This window comes from Canis lupus, chromosome 1, assembly GCF_011100685.1.
Source record: "Canis lupus familiaris isolate Mischka breed German Shepherd chromosome 1, alternate assembly UU_Cfam_GSD_1.0, whole genome shotgun sequence".
Lineage (NCBI taxonomy): Eukaryota > Metazoa > Chordata > Mammalia > Carnivora > Canidae > Canis > Canis lupus.
The window spans coordinates 106,567,411-106,588,797 of record NC_049222.1 but is presented as its reverse complement, the minus strand read 5'-3'; the positions used below and the strand labels follow the sequence as shown (position 1 = coordinate 106,588,797).

The following is a 21,387-nucleotide window of genomic DNA, read 5'->3' as shown; positions in this document are numbered from 1 at the left end:
CACTTACTTATTTTATTTTTTAAAGGACAAGATTTTATTATTTTTTTAAGTAAGGTGTACCCCCCAATGTGGGGCTCAAACTCACCTGCTGCATGACCTGGAGATCAAGAGTCCCATGCTCTATAAACAGACCCAGCTAGGTGCCCCTCAAGCCCACTTCTTTTTCATTCATAATCTTGAGTGCTTTTCTGGTTATTTGGCTAGGAAAGGGGAAGGATTTTCTATTAAGTTCTTAACACATTTCTTTTTTTTATTATTTTCCTTTTTTTAAATAAATTTATTTTTTATTGGTGTTCAATTTACCAACATACAGAATAACACCCAGTGCTCATCCCGTCAAGTGCCCCCCTCAGTGCCGGTCACCCATTCCCCCCCACCTCCCGCCCTCCTCCCCTTCCACCACCCCTAGTTTGTTTCCCAGAGTTAGGAGTCTTTATGTTCTGTCTCCCTTTCTGATATTTCCCACACATTTCTTCTCCCTTCCCTTATATTCCCTTTCACTATTATTTATATTCCCCAAATGAATGAGAACATACACTGTTTGTCCTTCTCCGATTGACTTACTTCACTCGGCATAACACCCTCCAGTTCCATCCACGTTGAAGCAAATGGTGGGTATTTGTTGTTTCTAATGGCTGAGTAATATTCCATTGTATACATAAACCACATCTTCTTTATCCATTCATCTTTCGATGGACGCCGAGGCTCCTTCCAGTTTGGCTATTGTGGACATTGCTGCTATAAACATCGGGGTGCAGGTGTCCCGGCGTTTCCTTGCATCTGTATCTTTGGGGTAAATCCCCAACAGTGCAATTGCTGGGTCGTAGGGCAGGTCTATTTTTAACTCTTTGAGGAACCTCCACACAGTTTTCCAGAGTGGCTGCACCATTTCACATTCCCACCAATAGTATAAGAGGGTTCCCTTTTCTCCACATCCTCTCCAACATTTGTGGTTTCCTGCCTTGTTAATTTTCCCCATTCTCACTGGTGTGAGGTGGTATCTCATTGTGGTTTTGATTTGTATTTCCCTGATGGCAAGTGATGCAGAGCATTTTCTCATGTGCATGTTGGCCATGTCTATGTCTTCCTCTGAGAGATTTCTCTTCATGTCTTTTGCCCATTTCATGATTGGATTGTTTTCTTAACACATTTCTAATGCTGGACCATCATGACTTGTTCTGGTTTTTGAATAGCCTTGGTAATCAAAATGGTGGAAACCTAGAAAACCTTCCTGTTTTTTCTCTGAGACCCCAAAGGCCAACCTTGAGAGGCATGAATCTAGCTCCTGAGAGCTGCATAGTCTATTGCAGGGAGTACTGGATTTTGCATGAGGACACTCTTGACAGAACATGAGAGAAAGGAGTGGGAAATATCAGAAAGGGAGACAGAACTCTGGGAAACGAACAAGGGGTGGTAGAAAAGGAGGTGGGTGGGGGGTGGGGGTGACAGGCACTGAGGGGGGCACTTGATGGGATGAGCACTGGGTGTTATGCTATATGTTAGCAAATTGAACTCCAATAAAAAATAAATTAATTAATTAAAAAAAATAAAAATAAAGCAGAGGATGTGACAAATTTGTGTCTGGAGGGAGCCATGGGGAGAAGGGTCTCGCGTCTCCACTGTTTACAGCTCTCCCCTAAAGTTCATCTCAGTCCTGGTCTGTCCTCCACCATGTGGCTGCACCCAGCAGGTCCCTCCACCCACCCCCAGCTCCATCTGGCCAGGTGTTGCCTCAGTGCCTAGCTGTTTGTCAAGAACTCTAAAGAGTCTTAAGATTTTACAGACTTGCAAACAAATGTTAGGAGACCAGCTTCATGGGTACTGGCAGAAGACACCAGATCCTGGGTCGGGGCAGAATTTTACTATTCATGGTGCAGCAGGGGGCATAGGCTTCATATTCTGTGGGCGACCATGAACTAGCTGGAGTAACTGAACCAAACCAGGCCCGGACTTGCGTCCCTCATTCACTCAAAAGGCTCAGGAGCCTAAAGGGTGAATAGTTGGTAGACGCTTGAGAAAGGGCTTAAGCAATGGTTCTCAGGGCTTGCTCGTGCGTGATCGCCCACATAACACAATAGATACAACTTATTCTGACGTGGTCATAAATGTAAATAAGGGTCTGTCTGTCCTTGCTGGTCTGTTTACCAAACCTAATATTCCTTTGAAGTATGCACATCTGGAGCAACAAGCTTATCTATTTACCAAGGTCTTCTGCACCGGTGAGTCTGTCTTGCATGCTGAGAAAGGGGAACTTTGGAGACTTTCACAAACCTGCTAAAAATAAACACCTTCTTGGCTTTGTTTTGCTCATGCTATAAAATGTTGTAAAACCTTGAATAAAGCTGGCACTGCTTAGACATCATCCACTGTGTCCCTCCTGTCCCCATCTCTTTACTTTTCTTTTATTTTCCTCATCCCCTTATCCTTAGGACCCTGATCGTGTTGCCACAGCGTGCGCAACAATATTCATATCAGTTCACCTGGTTCCCCAAGTCCCATGAGGGTGATCAGAGGACCATAGGTGGACTCTGTGCACACAGTGGTTTGTGCCACACTTTAGGAACTGAGCTTAGGAATCCTTAATCCTATAAGAGGGCTGCTGGCAAATCTGCCCGAAGTTTGTCCCTGATGGAGATATTATCTTTACAACTCTGAGTTGCAAACAAAATTGCTCTGGAGGGACATATTATACTTACTGTCCTTGGCAGTAAACAGATATTATCTTTTATTAAATCATGGACAGCAAACAAAGGCTTCTCTAAGGGAGATACCATCTTGAAAGTCTGCATGAAGGCCAAACAATCTTGACAGACAGTCCAGAGTGAAAATTTTAATTCCTTTGCTCTGTAGACAGGTGACACCCATGGAGAACTTCTCCCCACATGAGTTGGTTCTCACCCTCTATCTTTCCCTGCCAGAAAGGGACATAGTGCAAGTATTTGAGGGTCTAATGGGCTTTGGAGTACAAGATCTCTCTTGGGGTGTAGGCATTAGAAGCTTTGTGATAGGCATCATGATTCTCCAGAGCTGCTGATTCTGTCATTCTGGGGCCTCCCCTCCCTGCCCCTGTCATCAAGAGCAAGGCAACAGAGCTATAGGTCCTGTCCCATTTGGCCTCAGACCTTGAAATATATCCAGCATGATCAAGGACCTAGGACAACAGGTGTTTGCTTTTTCATCCCTCCAATAGCCCTGGGGGTGGGGGCTGTCCACACCCAGAAGCAGGGCCAGGCCTTGGCCAGCTTCTGGGTGGCAGCAGAGCAGGGGCGGGGCCCTGGGGGTGTATGTAGGCTTTTAAAGGCTCCCCAGGGTTGCTCTCCAGCTCCTAGCTCACTGTCTGCCAGCTCCCAGCACTCCTGTCACCATGTGGTTCCTGGCCCTGTGCCTGGCAATGTCCCTGGGGTGGACTGGTGAGTAGAGTGGATCTGAGAGAGGGAGAGGGGCCCTGACTCTCACGGTGCTCTGACCACCCTCCCCTGCCTCCACAAGACCATCTCCTCCCGCCATCAGGCAGCCTATTCCTCCAGCCCACGGCCAGGTCAGACAGAGTACCAGGTCTTCCTCTCCCACCCCCATCCCAAAGCCTTCCTCACAGCCCTGTCACTGCCACATGGGTCCCTGCTTTCTCTTGTGATCCCCAGGCAGTTTTGCTAGAAGCTCAGCCTGAGGCTATCTCTGTGTTTCACTTTGGGGTTCCCCAACTCTTCCAAGCAGTGTCCCCTTCTCACTGGACCCTGGGACCTCCCCTCTTACCTCCAGTTCTCCAGGGTCCAGTGCTCTGGCTCCTGAGTCCCCAGGTGAACTTTCCCATCCCTGAAGCTCTCTGATCTCCGCACCTCTCTGAGCCAAGATGCTGTGTTCCCCAACTTCCCACATCTCTGAAATAGGAGCTCTGACTTCCAGAACTCCCTGGTTCCCGCACTTTCAGGTGCAAGAACTAGTTCCCCTACTAGGGGAACATACTTGTGAATATTCATGTTGTGAACACAAATATGGCCACAGTCAGACATCTATGCAGACCCAGGTACACATGGTCAAGGTCAAAGCTGGATTAACCCACATGCCACTTAGTGGTGATTCATGGTGGCAGGCACAAACCCAGAGACCAAGCATTCCGGTGTGGACCCAGTGGATCAGACTCCAGGGCAGTACCTGGACACAGGGCTGGGTATTGGGTCCCATGGAGAGTGGCAGGGATAACCCCGGGGAAGCCCTCTCAGGGCAGCCTGTGTCTCTCTGTCTCCCCTTATAACTGTCTTCCTGTGTCTCTCTGCCCTGTCTCTGTGTCTCTCAGAACCTGGCTTTATCATGTGTCTGACTGTGATTTATCTCTATCTCCCTCTTTTTCCTGTCTTGGTGTCTGTGTGTGTCCCTGTGTCTGCCCTCCTCTGGGTCCCTCTGCTGCATCCCTGTCACTGTATGTCTCACCCTCCATCTCTCTGCCCCATCTATCTCCCTGGGTCCCTGCTCCACTCCCTCTCCCCCATTGCTGCTTAGCACCTCCCAGGATGGGAGGTGAACAGAACCTCAGAGAACAGAAGGGATATCTAGCCATGTGTGTGTGTGTGTGTGTGTGTGTGTGTGTGTGTGTGTGTGTGTGAGGGGGCTTCTCAGGTGCCCCACCCCTCCCTCCAGGATAGGGTGTCCTGCAGGGAGACACATAGAATGACTGGTTTCACCTGTTGCCCCATGGGGGCCCAGAGGAAGGAGGAGGAGGGAGGGGAGGAGGAAGGTAGGCAGGAGGCAGAAGATGGAGGAGAAGGTCCAGGGAGGAAGGTGGACACTGGCCTTGGGCTGGGAACCAGGCCCACAGCCCCCACTGCAGCTGAGTGGTCCCAGGCCCCCTCCCCACTCTGTCCTCCCTCCCTGTTCTTTCTCAGGCTCCCCCCTCCCGCCCCCCCGCCAGGGTCTGTATTCTTCACTCTCTCCCTTCGCTTCTTGTCTCTGTCTCACTGGACCTCCACTGCTCTTACTCTTCCCTGTTCCTTCCCTCCTGCTCCTTCCAGGGACCCTTTCTCAGGACTGCTGCCTTTTCCCTTCCACTCCTGCCCCTGTAGGCTCCTTCTGGCTCACTGTTCTCCCCTCTGCCTCATCCCTTTTCCTGTTTCAAGCTCTTTCTTTTTCACTGCTTCTTAGTCTCTGGATCTGTCCTTCATGCTGTCATGATCTTTTGTTTTCCCAAGGTCTCTATTTTTCCATGACTAATTCTTTCCTGCAGCCTCTCTCTCCATGCTTACTTACTTCATGTTGCTCCCTGGCCGCGTCTCCCTATCCCACTCCTCTCTCATTCCCTGGGGCCCCCTCTCTCCCCAGATATTATCAGCTCTGGCTGGTTCACCACAACCTGTTCGACCATGAAGATACTACCCAGTTATTTGAGGATGTTACAAGCTTCCCTCACCCTAAATTCAGCCTGAGTCTCCCGAAGAACCATACTCGCCTCCCGGAAGAGGACTATAGCCATGACCTCGTGCTGCTGCGCCTCGCAGAGCCCGCTCAGATTACAGATGCTGTGAGGGTCCCGGACCTGCCCCCCAGGAACCCCAAGTGGGGAGCACCTGCTATGCCTCTGGCTGGGGCCAGACCCTGCAGCCTGGAGCCCAGACATTTGGGAGTCAGGAGGAAGGGGCTGGGAACTGGGCACCTGGTTCTGGGGAACCTCCTTCTGAGGAGCTTCTGAGGAGCCACCTGGGGTCTGGTCACAGCTCTTTTTTCCTCCTGCTCCTAGCCACATACATTGGCAATTTCCAGTGTGCAGACCTCAAACTCCTACCCAAAGATGTATGTGCCAAGGCCTGTTCCCAGAAGATGACAGATCAAATGTTGTGCGCTGAGCCTTTGGAGACCATCAGTGACAGCTGTCTGGTGAGTCAGCCCCTCCCCCTCAGTCACCTGAGCTGGTGGAGGGGACCCAGCTTCAGTGCAGGGGGTGTGGGGTTAACCAGGCATCTGTCCCAGTGCTGCCTGGGTGTAGCCCCACCCCCACAGTGCCTGCATTCTGCCCTTTTCCACATCTGGATCCAGGTACCACCTGCCCCTCAGTCTCCCACATCACAGTTCACCTCCCCCTCCATGCAGCACATACTTACTGAACATTTACTATGCCAACTCCTGGGAAGACAGCAGTGACCAACAGAGAACAGCCCCCCTCACAGAGGCTCCCCACCTCTCCCTGCCCCCATGTGAAGGGACACAGATGGACACAACGACTGTGACACAGAAGTGATAGTGCATGTCAGGAGGTGCTGGTGCCCTGGGGCAGGAGGAGACCTAGCAGGGCAGGGACAGATAGCCCAGTGATGAGGGAGAAGACAGGAAGGAGGTGGGACTGAGTGAACACCTGCAGCAGGTGAATGTGTGTGTGTGTGTGGGAAGAGCAAAGGAAGAGCAGGTGCTGTGGCTCTGAAGGAAGTGGGCCAGGTGGCATGCCTGATGCGGGATGTGAGGGTATCAGTGACGCCAGTGTGGATGGAGCCCAATGAGCAAGGGGAGAGAGTGGGAGGTGATGCCAGAGGGAAGAAGGGCACCCATCCTGTGGGGCTTCACCTGGGGCAAAAGGGAGGTAACTGTGGTTCCTCTGAGGGACACAGGGGCTGTGGGCAAAGCTAGGCAGAAGCAGGACAAGGTCTGATGTGGGTGTTCACAGGTCCCTTGGGCATCTGTGTGGTCAGATCGCAGGGGTGAGGAGAGGTGGGGGGCATGGTGTGGATTGAGGACAGGGGTGGCGAGGGTGGAGGCAGGGATGGGTCCCCACTTCTGATACCCCTAAAGGGAGCCCATAGGGTTTGCTGAGCGACTGAGAGTGAAGAGAGAGGCAGACAAGACTTAGAATGATCTGAACTTTGTCCCTAGTCTCTCAGGTGAGCAGCTTTGTGATCTTTCTTTTCCTCTCCCCTTTGTGCTGCAGGGTAACTCGGGCAGCCCACTTATCTGTGATGGGATGCTTCAAGGAATCACATCCTGGGGCCAGATCCCATGTGGCAGCCCCAGTATGCCTGCTGTCTACACCAAATTGACTCCACTACCTGCAGTGGATCAGAGACATTATGTCAGTGAACAACTGAATGCCTCTGATCTTCTCCTCCTCAGTCAATAGAATACACATCAAATTCTGGCATCATTGAGCCTTTCTGGATACAGAGCACCTGGGAGTTAGGGACCTGCTTGGCATGTGTCCTAAAGTGTGGAGTCAGAGGCAGAGACTGAGACCAGTGGTTTTCAAATGGGGGTGTCCCTCCCACTTCCAGCAGACATTAGGCAATGTCTGGAGACATCTTCTCACACAGGTTCCGCAGGGATGCACTTATGGTGGGGGTGGCCATGGTCCTGTGGGAAGGAGGGTGTCCACCCTCCCAGGGTCGGTAGTGACATATGGCAGATGCTCCGCATGTGGCACTGAGCAGAGTCAGAAGGGCAAAGCAGATGTATGCACACCAAGGATGAAGTTTAAAACACAGCCAGAAGTAAAAAAGTGTGAACACACGATGAGTCATGGAGCATAACAGCCTTACACAAATTACAGTATGAACCCACAATACTCATTCTGCAGAACACAGTCAAGTAACGACACCCAATGAAAACACTAGAAGGGGTGCCTGTGGGGAGTGGGGAGTGGGAGTGCATCATGAGGATGAGGGAAGCTTTTTATCTTGATGAAGTCCCAATAATTCATTTTTGCTTTTGTTTCTCTTGCCTTCATGGATGTATCTTGCAAGAAGTTGCTATGGCCAAGTTCAAAAAGGGTGTTGCCTGTGTTCTCCTCTAGGATTTTGATGGAATCTTGTCTCACATTTAGATCTTTCATCCATTTTGAGTTAATCTTTGTGTATGGTGAAAGAGAGTGGTCTAGTTTCATTCTTCTGCATGTGGATGTCCAATTTTCCCAACACCACTTATTGAAGAGACTGTCTTTTTTTCCAGTGGATAGTCTATCCTGCTTTGTCGAATATTAGTTGACCATAAAGTTGAGGGTCCAATTCTGCATTCTCTATTCTGTTCCATTGATCTATGTGTCTGTTTTTGTGCCAGTACCACACTGTCTTGATGACCACAGCTTTGTAGTACAACCTGAAATCTGGCATTGTGATGCCCCCAGCTATGGTTTTCTTTTTTAAAATTCCCCTGGCTATTCGGGGTCTTTTCTGATTCTACACAAATCTTAAGATGATTTGTTCCAACTCTCTGAAGAAAGTCCATGGTATTTTGATAGGGATTGCATTGAATGTGTAAATTGCCCTCAGTAGCATGGACATTTTCACAATATTAATTCTTCCAATTCATGAGCATGGAATATTTTTCCATCTCTTTTTGTCTTCCCCAATTTCTTTCAGAAGTGTTCTGGAGTTTGTAGGGTATAGATCTTTTACCTCTTTGGTTAGGTTTATTCCTAGGTATCTTATGCTTTTGGGTGAAATTGTAAATGGGATTGACTCCTTAATTTCTCTTTCTTCAGTCTCATTGTTAGTGTATAGAAATGCCACTGATTTCTGGGCATTGATTTTGTATCCTGCCACACTGCCAAATTGCTGTATGAGTTCTAGCAATCTTGGGGTGGAGTCTTTTGGGTTTTCTATGTACAGTATCATGTCATCTGCGAAGAGGGAGAGTTTGACTGCACAGCAAAAGAAACAGTCAACAAAACTAAAAGACAACCTACAGAATGGGAGAAGATATTTGCAAATGACATATCAGATAAAGGGCTAGTATCCAAGATCTATAAAGAACTTATTAAACTCAACACTCAAGAAAAAAACAATCCAATCATGAAATGGGCAAAAGACATGAACAGAAATTTCACCAAAGAAGACATAGACATGGCCAACACGCACATGAGAAAATGCTCCGCATCACTTGCCATCAGGGAAATACAAATCAAAACCACAATGAGATACCACCTCATACCAGTGAGAATGGGGAAAGTTAACAAGACAGGAGACAACAAATGTTGCAGAGGATGTGGAGAAAGGGGAACCCTCTTGCACTCTTGGTGGGAATGTGAACTGGTGCAGCCACTCTGGAAAACTGTGTGGAGGTTCCTCAAAGAGTTAAAAATAGATCTGCCCTACCACCCAGCAATTGTACTGCTGGGGATTTACCCCAAAGATACAGCTTCAGTGAAATGCAGGGACACCTTCACCCTGATGTTTATAGCAGCAATGTCCACAATAGCCAAACTGTGGAAGGAGCCTCGGTGTCCACCAAAAATAATGGATATAGAAGATGTGGTCTATGTATACAATGGAATATTACTTAGCCATTAGAAAAGACAAATACCCACCATTTGCTTCAATGTGGATGGAACTGGAGGGTATTATGTTGAGTGAAATAAGTCAATTGGAAAAGGACAAACATTATATGGTCTCATTCATTTGGGGAATACAAAAAATAGTGAAAGGGAATAAAGGGGAAAGGAGAGGAAATGAGTGGGAAATATCAGAGAGGGAGACAGAACATGAGAGATCCCTAACTCTGGGAAACGAACAAGGGGTAGTGGAAGGGGAGGTGGGCGGGGGGTTGGGGTAACTGGGTGATGGGCACTGAGGGGGGCACTTGACGGGATGAGCACTGGGTGTTATGCTAACTGTTGGCAAATTGAACTCCAATAAAAAAAAATAAAGAATGAGGACGAGGAAATCATTAGTTGTTAGTCGAAGGTGTGAGTCAATGAATTGAATGTAAACACAGTGAAGGGGCTTGTCATGGATGCTGTCAAGGGTCTATGAACCAAGGAATACAGTTACCTCAGCCCCCTGCCCATGAGGCCCCCAAAAGAGAGTGAATCAAGAGGGAATTGTGTGACAGACTCCTTGGACACCACTGCAGGACGGTTGGGCTGCCGTCTCGGGACAGGATCCAGGCTCAGAGACGCACACTGGGGACAGAGCTGTTAGGGAGAGACTCCCATCCCGTCTCTAACCCTCTCCAACTTCTGGGAGACCCCTTTCCAGAGCTGAGGAAAAGCACTTCCTCTTCTACGTAGGCCCCACCCCAGAGAGGAAACCCTGCCCCCAAAGCCCCGCCCCACGCCCGCCCCTGCCCCCAGCCCTACACTTCGCTCCAAGAGGTAGGAGCAGTGGAGTCCCTCCCGCTGCAACACCGCCACCTTCCAGGGTGGTCTACACTCCGTACCATTAGTGCTGGGGCTTTGGGCGGCCCTGGACTCCTGGAGGCGGGGCCAGAGCTCAGGGGGTGGGGTCAAGGACCAAGGAAAGTTCAGGAAGGTGAGGCCTGGACACTGTCTCCCATCAAGAAAGTTATACGTTGGAACCCCTCTTTTGCAAATCTGTCCCTCCACCCCTCGCCTCTCCCCACCCTGACACAACAGTTGAAAAACCTGCCTGCGTGCACACAGCATCTCACATTCACACGCTTTCCCTCCCCAAGAGGAATCTCTCTGCCTATGCAAGAGTCCTGAGGATGGCTCCTACTCTACGGAGTCCTCAGCTGAGTGTGAGGCCCTTAGCTCAGGTCTGTCCACCCTCCTTCTCTCTAGGCTCTTCCACTATCTCCCAGGATATCTGGGGGGGGGGGGAGGGCTGCAGAAAGGGCTCCTGCCTCATCCTCAGCCCTGAGATTTTAGCTCTGAGATGAGAAGCCTAGAGACCTAGAGCCAGGAATGCAAGACAGCTGGGAGGAAAAGACAGAGAAAGTGTCTGGAAGAGTGGCAGCAGAGGGAAAATGGCCCAACAGTGACCAAAACAATAAAATAAAATAAATTTTAAAAAAATCAGAGAAACACAGTGAGGCTCAGAAACATAGAGATTCAGAAAGAAAGACAGAAGGTTAAGGCAAGAGTGTCAGAGCGGGGCCGAATCAGGTGATGGAGACACAGAGAGGGACAGGAGAGCTGATGGATGCTGTGTCTGGAGGATACAGAGATGAAGCAGAGACAGAGGGAGAGAGAAATTACCAGGCCGAGATATAGACTCCGACTCCCAGATGGAGAGACAGAGACCTCAGAGACCTGGAAGGTGACATGGGAGCCAGAGAGGCAGGACATAGACTCCCGTGTCACTCACTCACTCACTCACCGGGCTGATCTGGGCTGGGCTGGACTCCAATCTGCCACTGCTTCCTGGAGCCACCCAGAACCTTATAGGCTCCTCTCTGTGGACTTTCCCACCCCTATGGCTGGTGGACACAAGCCTCGGGGGTCAGATGCTGCCTTCTTCCAGTCCACAACCCCTCCACCCACCATCAGGGTGTTTAGAGTTTGGGGTGGGAACAGGCACTTTTAGGGTGGCTTCTGACCCAGAGCCCCAGGAGGCTCTTACCTCCAGCTAGCACCAGATCTTCATTTCCGGAGGTCTCCCCACCTCAGTCTTCTTTGTTTACATTTATTGGAAATTTTGTTTTAAGGATTTTATTTATTCATGAGAGACAGAGAGGGAGGCAGAGACACAGGCAGAGGGAGAAGCAGGGTCTTTGTAGGGAGCCCAATGCAGGACTCGATTCCAGGACCCTGGGATCACGCCCTGAGCCAAAGGCAAACACTCAGCCGCTCAACTGCTGAGCCACCCAGGCAGTCCTTATCTTACTTTTAAATTACCATTTGTCTTGCTTCTTCTATGTTTCATGCCTTTTGGGATCATATGATTTTGTGGGGGTTTTTCCTTTCTACTTCTCTGGACTTAATATATGCTATTTTTACTCATTAGTGGTTACACTTTATATTTTATACTATGACATATTTTTCTTGTCATGCAATTCAAAATATTTTCTAACTTCCAGTATGGTTTCTTGTTTGAGCTGTGGGTTGTTTAGAAGCGTATTTCAAAATTCAAAACATGCAGGGATTTTCTGCATAATCATTTTGTCATGATTTCTGGCATAATTACTTGTGGTCAGACAACATACTCTGTATGTTACATATAAACTTTGAAGTTTGTTAAGACTGGCTTCATAGCTCAGTATCTGTTCACTTTTTGTAAATGCTGTATGAAGTTTTTTATTGAGGTATAATTTTTTATTGAGGTATATACAGTGTAACAGACAGGCGTCAAGTGCACAGTTCAATGAGTTTTAACGAATGCATCACCCCTGTAACCCACACTCCTGTCAAGTTCTAGAGAATTTCCATCACCTCAGAAAGTTCCCTTACAACACCTCCCATTGCTTCCACATCTACTCCTCCTTCCCATGCCATGATTAGTTTTGTCTGTTCTAGAATTTCATATATAAAAGGAATCATACAGTGTGTAATATTTTGTGCCTGGCTTCTTTCACTCAGTGTAATGATTTTGAGATGTGCCTACATTGTTGGGTATATCAACAGTTCATTTCTTTTTATTATTAAGTAGCATTCCATTGAATGAATATGTCATGGTTTGTCCATGCACCCTTTATGAACATTTGGGTTTTTTCCAATTTGAGCGATTGGGAGGAAAGCTTCTATGGGCATTCTTGGAAAGTCTGTTGTTGTTTTTTTTTTTGTTTTCATTGCTCTTACATAACTACCTAGGAGTAGACCTCCTGGTTATGGGGTAGATGCATGCTCATCTTTCTCAGAAACTGCCAAACTGTTTTTGCAAAGCAGTTGTACCATTTACATCCCCTCCGCAATGTATGAGTTACAGCGGCTCTACATGTTAATCAACATTCGGTGCTGCAATTCTTTTTAAGTTTAGCCATTCTGATAGATGCACATTTTGGAAAGATTGTATATTCTTCACGTACTGGGTGCAATGTTCTATATATAGCCATTAAATAGAATTTGTAAATCCTATTGTTCAGGTCATCTATGTCCTTATTCACCTTGTTCATTTTCTTTCTTTCTTTCTTTCTTTTCTTTCGAGGGTGAGAAGGGCAGGGATTGAGGCCTGACAGGGAATTAGGAGTAGTTTCGTCGCTTTCGTTCTTTTTTTCTTTCTTTCTTTCTTTCTTTCTTTCTTTCTTTCTTTCTTTCTTTCTTTCTTTCTTTTTCTTTCCCTTCCCTTCCCTCCCTCCCTTCCTTCCTTCCTTCCTTCCTTCCTTCCTTCCTTCCTTCCTTCCTTCCTTCCTTTTTCATTGTAAGTAGGTTCCATGCCCAATGTGAGGCTTGAACTGAGATCAAGAGTTGCATGTTTTACCGACTGAGCCGGCCAAGCCCCTCTGTTGTATTATTTTCTTTAAAAAAAAATGTTATTTATTTGTTCATGAGAGACACACAGAGAGAGGCAGAGACACAGGCAGAGGGAGAGGCAGACTCCCTGTGGGGAGCCTGATGCGGGACTCAATCCCAGGACCCTGGGATCATGACCTGAGCCAAAGGCAGAGGCTCAACCACTGAGCCACCCAGGTGCCCCTGTTCTATTACTTTGTAAGAGGCATCTTTAAATCCTCTTCTGTGAGTGGAGGTTTGTTTATTTCACTTTTAGTTATTTTACTCCTTACTTTATACATTTTGAGGAATACCTCCAGATTCCCAAATAATACATTTATTAATATATTCTTGAATAGATATTCTTAGCTGTATGTTCTTATGAATACAATTTATCAGTGAAAAGTATGAGAACAATTCCAAATATTTTTGGACCCTCAGTCTCCCTGCATCTCTGCCCTCCATTTCCCTATGTCTCTGTGACTCTTCCCAACATACTCCAGTTACAGCAGGAGGGTTCTGAGGCAGATTCAAATGAAAAATTCTTCAAATGCATTTAAGAAAACAAAACCAAAACAGGTTAAGCAAAGCAAAATAAACCAAGCAAGAAACCCTCATTAACTTGCCATTTGCCAACTTGACTTTTTTTTGAAACTGGACAATATCCACAGAATCAATTTCTCTTAATCTGTCAAGCATATCTTCTCCCCTGGGAATCCAGTGACCCTCCTGGGGGAAACTATTTGCTGGAATCCTTTGAATGGGAATAGAAGCAAGGAAGACAGTTCAAACAGAGCCTGTGCTTCTCTTGGATTTTATTTCTGGGCTTAAGAGAAGGGGACAAAAAAAGATGAAAAACCAATCTTCTCTGCCCCTGGTAAGGCCAGGTCAATTTTGTGTCGCAAGGGGGCACTGTGTACAGGAAAAGATTCTCGGTGGGATTGGATTCTTGGGGCTGAGGGAGGAGGGGATTGGGGGTCTAGACTCCTGGGTCCTAGGGAGGAAAGCACTGCAACCCCAGGTTCCTGAATCCTTTCCACCAACATATATTGGGGGGCTCATTTTCTTGGGTCCAAGTCCTAGGAATTAACTGTCCTGGATGGTTTTCTGTATCCAGTCCTTGAACTTGCAGAGGTTGGTGTAAACGCCTGGCACGTGTGGTAGGCCACACTGGGCTTGTCCAAAAGACACGAGGCCCTGCAGGGACCCGTTGCAGACCAGGGGGCCCCCAGAGTCACCCTGTTGTTGGAGAGAGAGACAGAATCCAAAACACAGAGAGGTGGAGACAGATTGAGATCAGAAAGGAACCAAAAGACACCAAGAGACAAAGACAGGGAAATAAAAGATAACAACATACACCTTCCAGAACTCTGACTGGTCCCTTTCAGAGTGAGCCTTGACTCTAGGGAGTTCTGCACTCCTCTTTCCTCTCTCTCTCTTTTTTTTAAAGACTTGATTTATTTGTGAGAGAGAGAGAGAGAGAGAGAGAGGCAGAGACAGGCTCCATGCAGGGAGTGGATCCGGGACTCGATCCTGGGACCCCAGGATCACGCCCCAGGCCAAAAGCAGGCGCTAAACCACAGAGTCACCCAGGTGTCCCTACACTCTTCTTTCCCAACAGCTGCTTGGTTCTCCTGGGTTTGTTATTCTCTCTTGCTCTATCTCCTCCCTGTGGCTTCTTTGTCTCTGACTCCCAGAGTCTTTGTACCTCTCTGCATGGCTTTGTATATTCTATCCCCCCTCATTTCTCTTTCTGTTTCATCTCTACCAGTCTATTTCTCCCTGAGGTACTTCTTTTTTTTTTTTTTAAAGATTTTATTTATTTATTCATGAGAGACACACAGAGAGAGGCAGCCTCGGTGCACGGAGCCTGATGTGGGACTTGATCCCGAATCCTGGGATCACTCCCTGAGCCAAAGGCAGGCGCTCAACTGCTGAGCCACCCAGGCGTCCCTCCCTGAGGTATTTCTGTGTATGTGCTCCTGTCTATTCCTCTGTTTCTCCATCTCTCTCTCCCCATGTCTGTTTCTCCCTGAGTGTCCCTCTCTCCCTTCTCTACCTCCCTCCTCCCTCTCCCCATTCCCATCTCTCACGTGGCAAGAGTCCTTTCGGTCCTGTCCTCCGCCTGCGCAGAACATGCTGGGGTGGTACACAGGGGCATAGAAGGCATTGCAGGTCTCCTCGGGCACCACCGAGATATTCACGCACTGGAGCACTTGGGGCTGCCTGCCTGAGACACAGAGCTCTGGGTCAGCGCCTCTGGCTGGGAGGAGAACCCTGTAGGGAGGGTGGACGCACTCATACTTGGGAGCTCACCATCTATCAGCTGACCCCAGCCAGAAACAAGGCAAGAATCCCCAGCGGTCGGGCACTGGGAGGCGATGCTGATGTTCTGGATGGTGTCAGACTCGGACACCGATTCTTTCAACTTGATGAGCATGAGGTCGTTGGCGACAAAGGGTTTGTTGTACTCTGGGTGCTGTATGGAGAGGTCAGTCTCCATCATCCGGCTGCCTGGCTCCTGGTTGGGCTCAAGACTGTGCAGTCCCAGCCCGATGGTGTAGGAGCTGAGGACCACCGGGCACTGGTTAGTTTTGTGGCAACTACATCGCTATCTACATTGTCACCCTCAACCTCAACCCCGTCTCCACCCACTTACCCCAACTCCATCCGCCTCGCTAAACGCGACACTAAGAGCTACCTAACCAGGATCTCAAATCCTCCTCATTTGCACAATCAGCAATTCAGCGACAAAAACTTGTCTTAATCCACTCAGGACTCAGCAACTGAGCTGGGATTTCGACCCTGGGCTGAGGCTTTGCAAAGCAACAGCTTCCGCTTCGTCTGCAGTCTCGCTGCACAGAGGTTCCACTCTTAGCCCGAGATTAGGCCCCTCCGCACAGCTAACGTTACCTCCAGGTCCCCCCCACTCGGGCCGGGCCCCAAGCCCCGCCTCCGCCCCCACCCTGCCCAGCACTCACTTCTGGAAACAGTGTGCGGCTGACAGCACCCATTGCGGATGCACCAGAACGCCCCCGCAGAAAAACTCGTCTTCCGTGAACAGTGCCGCCTGCCAGGGCTGTGAGTGCGGGCTGCAGTCCTCGCCGTTGATGATGTGGCTGCCGCCACCCGAGGCCAGGGATCCTGAGGGCGGATCGGGGCTGGGGGCGGGCTCCGGGTGGAACCAGGGCTCCGGGTGGAACCTGGGCTCCGGGGGGCGTGGCCACGGGCTAGGGGCATGGCTAGGGCTTCAAGGGTGCAGGCGGGACTGGGGCTGGTCTCAGGGTGGAGCCGAGGCTCCAAGGAGCAGGCTTCGATCCGTGCAGGGGAGAGGGACAGGCTAGGGGGCAGGATCAAAAAGCAGGACTAGGGCTCCTAAGGGCGGGGTCGCAGCGCACCGGGCGCGGCCAGTGCTTCAGGGGCGAGGCTATGGTGCAGGCGCGTGACCGGGGCCCCATGGGTGGGGTCAGGGATCCCGAGGGCAGAGTCAGGGCTCCTAGGGGCGGTGTCAGGAATGCAGAGGTAGTCTCAGGAGGTGGCACCAGGCCTCCTGGAGGCGGGGTGTTGATGCAGGGAGTTCAGGGACCAACTTTCTTGGGGTGGGATGGGAGTCCGGAAGCGGGGATCAGAATAAGGAGAGGGGAGTTGCAGCTTTGAGGCCGCCACATCCAACTCCAAGACCCACATGCAATCCCTCTCCGTCTGTCTCCCTCCCTCCTCCCATCAGTGCGCGCGCGCGCGCGGCACACACACACACACACACACACGCGCGCGCGCGCACACACACACACGCAACACGCCAGGTTCGTGCACTATCCGAGCCACAATCCCCCAGAACAGACAGAAACCCTCCAACAGGGTGCAGAGACAAGAGTGACACCCCAGATGCTCAAGGACATCCCCACCTTCAGTGGCCCTCCGAGTTACGCCTTCCCCAGCTCAGCCTTCTCCACAGTCGCACCAGCAACAAGCTGGCTCACCGAGAAACCCCATCATATCCGCCCGTGACATGGGCCCCTGGGGGTCCCTGGATCAGAGACTCCGGAGGTAGGCACATATTCCCAGCAATGGGTGACCAGAAGCACCATCTTCCTGCCAGCGGCACCCTGGGTTCCCGAGGCCCTCACAGCATTATCCTTCCTTCCCCCCCCCATTACCCCCCGGGGGGGTTTCAAGGCACAGACGGTCAGAATTCTTCATCGGGAACGCACTGACTCACCGGTTCGACTACACAGCCCATCACCCTGTCACACACAGAGGTGTGCAAAGCTACACACAGTACACAGTACACACACACACACACAGTACACCAGCAGCACACACACAAACTCTCTGTGATACGAGGAATCACATATGTTTAACCAGAGAGCATCAGTCACATGGTACTGTCATGCAGGCAGCTTTAGTCATACCTGGGAGGACCCTGATTCATGCCTGCACAGCCACAAATACTGTGCCCTCAGGCACAGACAGTCACACACACACACTCAGATACCTGTGACACCAAGGATGAGGTACCCCAGGAAACAGCCCCAGGGGCTTCCTGCTGTGGTCATCACGTCAGCGCCTGGACACGAAGGTCAGTTTCTGATGAGTCTGGGGGACCTACAGCCCAAATCTATCTGTTTCTGTCTCTCTTTCTGTCCCCGTAGGGTATCATTGGTCAGACAAGGACCTGTGCCACACCTGCTCCCACTAATAGACACATCATAGGTCTGAGATCCTGGCCCAGAGCCTCAGAACCTGGAGAGATTTAGAGAGGGAGAGAGGAAGGGAGAGAGAGAGAGAAATAGAAAGAGAATTCTGCAGAGAGGAAGGGATGGAGGAATTGTCCTTCTATGTCTCAGCTGGGAGATGGGAGAGTAGGAGCATGGAGGTCGGAGGGAACTGAGAAGGAGCACTTGCAAGAGATAATCAGAGACAGTCTGAGAACCAGAGTCATGGAGAGAGACATTCAGAGAAACAGACTAGGGCAGCCAGGGAGAGAAATGAAGAGACACCCTTAACTAGAAAGAGAGTGAGAGAGTGAGAGAGACCTCTTTGGAGGGGAGACACAGAGACACAGGGTCACCAGGCTGAGAAGATTCACAGTGACAGGGGCTTGTAGGGAGACTGCACTCTTAGGGACGGTGGGCGGGGTAGGGACCACAGGGGCACTCACCTGGCTGCCTCTGGGCTCTGGGATCCTGCGCTGGGCTGCGCTCTCACTGGCTGTTTCCTGCAGGGGCCCCTGTGGGACTTATAAGCATCCCCAGCTGGGCCGGCCTGCCCCCGGGGACACATTCCTGGGGTCAGGTGCTGCATGTTTCCAGCTCAGCATTCATGGGGCTGCCCTGGTGCCAGGCTACCGTCAGGGGGCCAGAGGTGCTAGAAGCAGTGACCCAGCAAGGATATCCTGGAATTAGGGTCCCACTTGTTTCTTGGTTTTCTCTCTCTGTCATGTTCTTAGTCTCTCTTGCTCTCTTTCACTTTCTTTTTTTTTTAAATATTTATGTATTTATTTATTTGAGAGAAAGAGAGCACAGAGGGAGAGGGAGAAGCAGACTCCTGCTGACTAGGGAGCCTGAGATGGGGCTCAATCCCAGGACACCAAGATCATGACTGGAGCTGAAGGCAGATGCTTAACCATTTGAGCTACCCAAGCGCCCATGTTCTCTTTCATCTTCTCTCTCTTATTTTCTCTCTTACTAAATCTCTCCCATTCTCCCTCCCTCCCTCCCTCTGTCTCCCTACTGTGCTTCCCCAGCAAACCTTCCTGGGTTCAAATCCAGACTGCGTCATGGTCTACCTGTGGAACCTTGGGGTCACTGCATCTCTCTTAGCCTCCATTTTCCCATCTGTGAAATTGGGGAACCATAGTTATTCACTCCTCAGATACATCCAAAGAGATAATGCAGGGAAAGTGCTTTGGCACAGTGTTGGGCATGTAGTAGGTGCCCAGTGAGTGGGAGCAAGATGAAGCCCTTGCTCAGTGAGGAGCAATTGTGTACCTGCCACCCTCTGAGCTCTGCTGTCTGCCATGGAGATGCAGGAAGGAACAAGCAAATTCCAGCACTCATTAAGCTCTCATCCTAGTAGGGGAGACAAACAGAAAAACTGAAAGGAAATATCTGAGAGTCACCTGTGTGCAGAGAACACGGGCAATGGTAGAATGACTGGGGCAGCGGGCTTTCAGCAGATAAGGGGGTGATTGGGGAGCCAGAGGAGGGGCTATTTAGGTTGACAGCCAGCATGCCATGTGAGCCTTGCAGAAATAAAGAGAGAACTTGATGTGTGCAAGGCCGAATAAGGAGAAGGAACAGAGCAGATTGTGCAGGAGTTTAAGGGCTGGGGAAGATGTTTGGGGTTTATTTTAAGTGCAATGGATTTTAAGCATAGGAATAGAGGGAGTGACATGATTTCATATACTTTTAAGAGACATCTTGCGTGGAGAATGGCTGTAGGGTGAGAGGGGAGCAGAGACAAGCACGGAGGTGGGGTGATGCTGTGGTCCCAGGAGAAGAGGAATGAACAGACAGATGCAGGGCTCATTTTGGAGGTAGAGTCAATATACTCACCAAGGGGTGGAGAGTGGAGAGGGAGGGGAGGTGAGAATGGTGCCTCTGAGGATTGGTCTGACCATTTGTGGTGCCATTTGTGGAGGTGGGCAAGGAGATGTGGCGGCAAGGTGGAGGTGGGGATGCCAGTCCGGAGCCAAGTGGTTGGACGCATGGGCAGGCAGAGGTGCAGGCAGAGGTCAGCACTGTTGAAGAGCAGTAGGGAGTCACAGGGGAGAGGTGGTGTTTAGAGCCATGGGGTTGGGTGAGATCACCTAAGGAGCAGGTGTGGACGGCTTTGATGAGGGGTTGGGTGGCAGATGACCGTGATGATGAAGCATGAATGTCTGTGCTTCTCTCTGCCTCTCTCTGGCCTTGTCTGTTTCTCTGACCCCCTCTCTTTCTGTGTCTCTCTCTTAGTACCTGTCTGGTTCTCTAGCCCTGTCTCCATTTGTCTGCCTGCATTCAGTCTCCTGGTGGCACACAGACCTCCACCCCTGCCCTGGTCCTGGAACCAATAGCCTGACCACAAGGACAGAGGAGGCTGAGAGGAGGGTAGGGACAGGTCGGCAGGAAGTGGTGTGGTGCAGAGTGGGCTCAGGTCCCATAGCCACCCAGACGTGACTAAGGTCTGGTGGGTTGCAGGAGGCAGGTTAGGGCCAGTGCTGAGGCCCAGGGCTGGGCAACTGAAAGAAAAGAGAAGAAAGGAGACATCATATCCTTCTGTCCCTGTTTTGTGGCCTTTCCTATGCCCTGTCGTGCTTGAGGTCACGTAGAAGTGACCCACTTATTTGGGGGTGGACAGAGACAGAGACAAAGAGAGACAGATGAGCAGAGAGAAAGTTGCAGAGCTGAGTAGATGGAGAGGAACAGAGACAGGGAGAGAGAATAGGGGAAAGAGATAAAGGCAGAGGGAAACAGAGACTAGAAGACCAGAGACCAAAAATGAGACAGAGACAGATAGATCGAGTCACAGATGGAGAAATTATCATGCATCCTGGAAGTCATTTTATTTTATTTTATTATTATTTTTTTTTGGAAGTCATTTTAAAAACAGGGACAAAAGGGAGTGTGAATTTCTCCCAGCGTGACCCACCCCAGCCCCCGGGGTGAATTCTGAATAAGTGGCACCCCATTCACAAGTCCCCTCTGATTCTGCAGCAGGCACAGCAGCCCACCTGCAGGATGCCCTGGCAGCACCTCCAAACATAATTCAGACCTCGCAGGTCCCCCACCTCGGCTCCTCTCTCCCGGTCCAGACCCTTTCCACCTCATGCCAACTTCAATCTATTCCTAGAGGGATGTGGCTCCTGTCAGATGCCCCCCAACCCTGTCTCATGTAATAATGAAATCGACATTGGGGCAGATTATATCACCTGAAGAGAAGTGAAGCGTTTTCCTTCTTTACTAAGAGCAATGGGGGATTCGGTAGGGAAAGCCCCACAAATCCTCATGTGGGCATCTTCCTTCTCTGTTCCTAACTTAGGGAAGAGAGAGGCCAGCAGTGAGCAGGGGCAATCCTGGGGTCTGTCTGGAATGGGAGAGAATGGAGAGAGGGAGTTTTATTGGGGACGAAGAGCAGTAGCTTGCTCCAGCCTGGGGGAGCCACAGAAAATGTCCTGGCTGCATGTACCAAGGGAGGAAAGCTGTGGGCTGTGGGAACCACCATAGGGAGCATCTCCCAGCTCTTCTGCAGCAGGAGGGTTTGGGAGAGACCTCAGCAAATATCAAAGGAGCAGAAGTTGAGATGGTGCCCCCCGTGCACCAAAGGCC

At 50.1% G+C, this 21,387-nt stretch overlaps 2 protein-coding genes across 3 annotated transcripts in view; one reads left to right on the top strand and one right to left on the bottom strand.

The window, feature by feature from the left end:
* The first annotated feature begins 3,245 nt into the window (after positions 1 to 3,245).
* LOC611793 (kallikrein-1-like) overlaps positions 3,246 to 21,387 on the top strand; it is an 87,370-nt gene continuing 69,228 nt past the window's right edge. The window contains exons 1-2 of one of the 2 annotated variants that reach the window (XM_038528043.1): positions 3,246 to 3,410; positions 5,729 to 5,865. In XM_038528043.1, coding sequence (XP_038383971.1) covers positions 3,365 to 3,410; positions 5,729 to 5,865 — 183 coding nt within the window. In that variant the 5' untranslated portion in view covers positions 3,246 to 3,364. The remainder of the gene's footprint in view (positions 3,411 to 5,728; positions 5,866 to 21,387) is intronic. The other variant, XM_038528044.1, reaches the window with a different exon arrangement.
* Positions 14,165 to 17,634, bottom strand: KLK4 (kallikrein related peptidase 4). The gene is made up of 5 exons (NM_001197169.1): positions 17,574 to 17,634; positions 16,060 to 16,222; positions 15,395 to 15,645; positions 15,172 to 15,308; positions 14,165 to 14,317 (listed from the first exon to the last, which is right to left on the bottom strand). Exons 1-5 carry the CDS (start codon positions 17,632 to 17,634, stop codon positions 14,165 to 14,167), a joined length of 765 nt encoding a protein of 254 aa, NP_001184098.1.

What these genes read in the sequence shown, in the direction of transcription:
- KLK4 (NM_001197169.1), bottom strand. Translation starts at nt 17,634, where the DNA reads ATGACCACAGCAGGAAGCCCCTGGGGCTGTTTCCTGGGGTACCTCATC. An exon ending in CCTCATCCTTGGTGTCACAG is followed by an intron (nt 16,223 to 17,573) that starts GTATCTGAGTGT and finishes ATCCGCCCTCAG; the next exon opens with GATCCCTGGCCTCGGGTGGC. An exon ending in CTGGGGTCAGCTGATAGATG is followed by an intron (nt 15,309 to 15,394) that starts GTGAGCTCCCAA and finishes TCTGTGTCTCAG; the next exon opens with GCAGGCAGCCCCAAGTGCTC.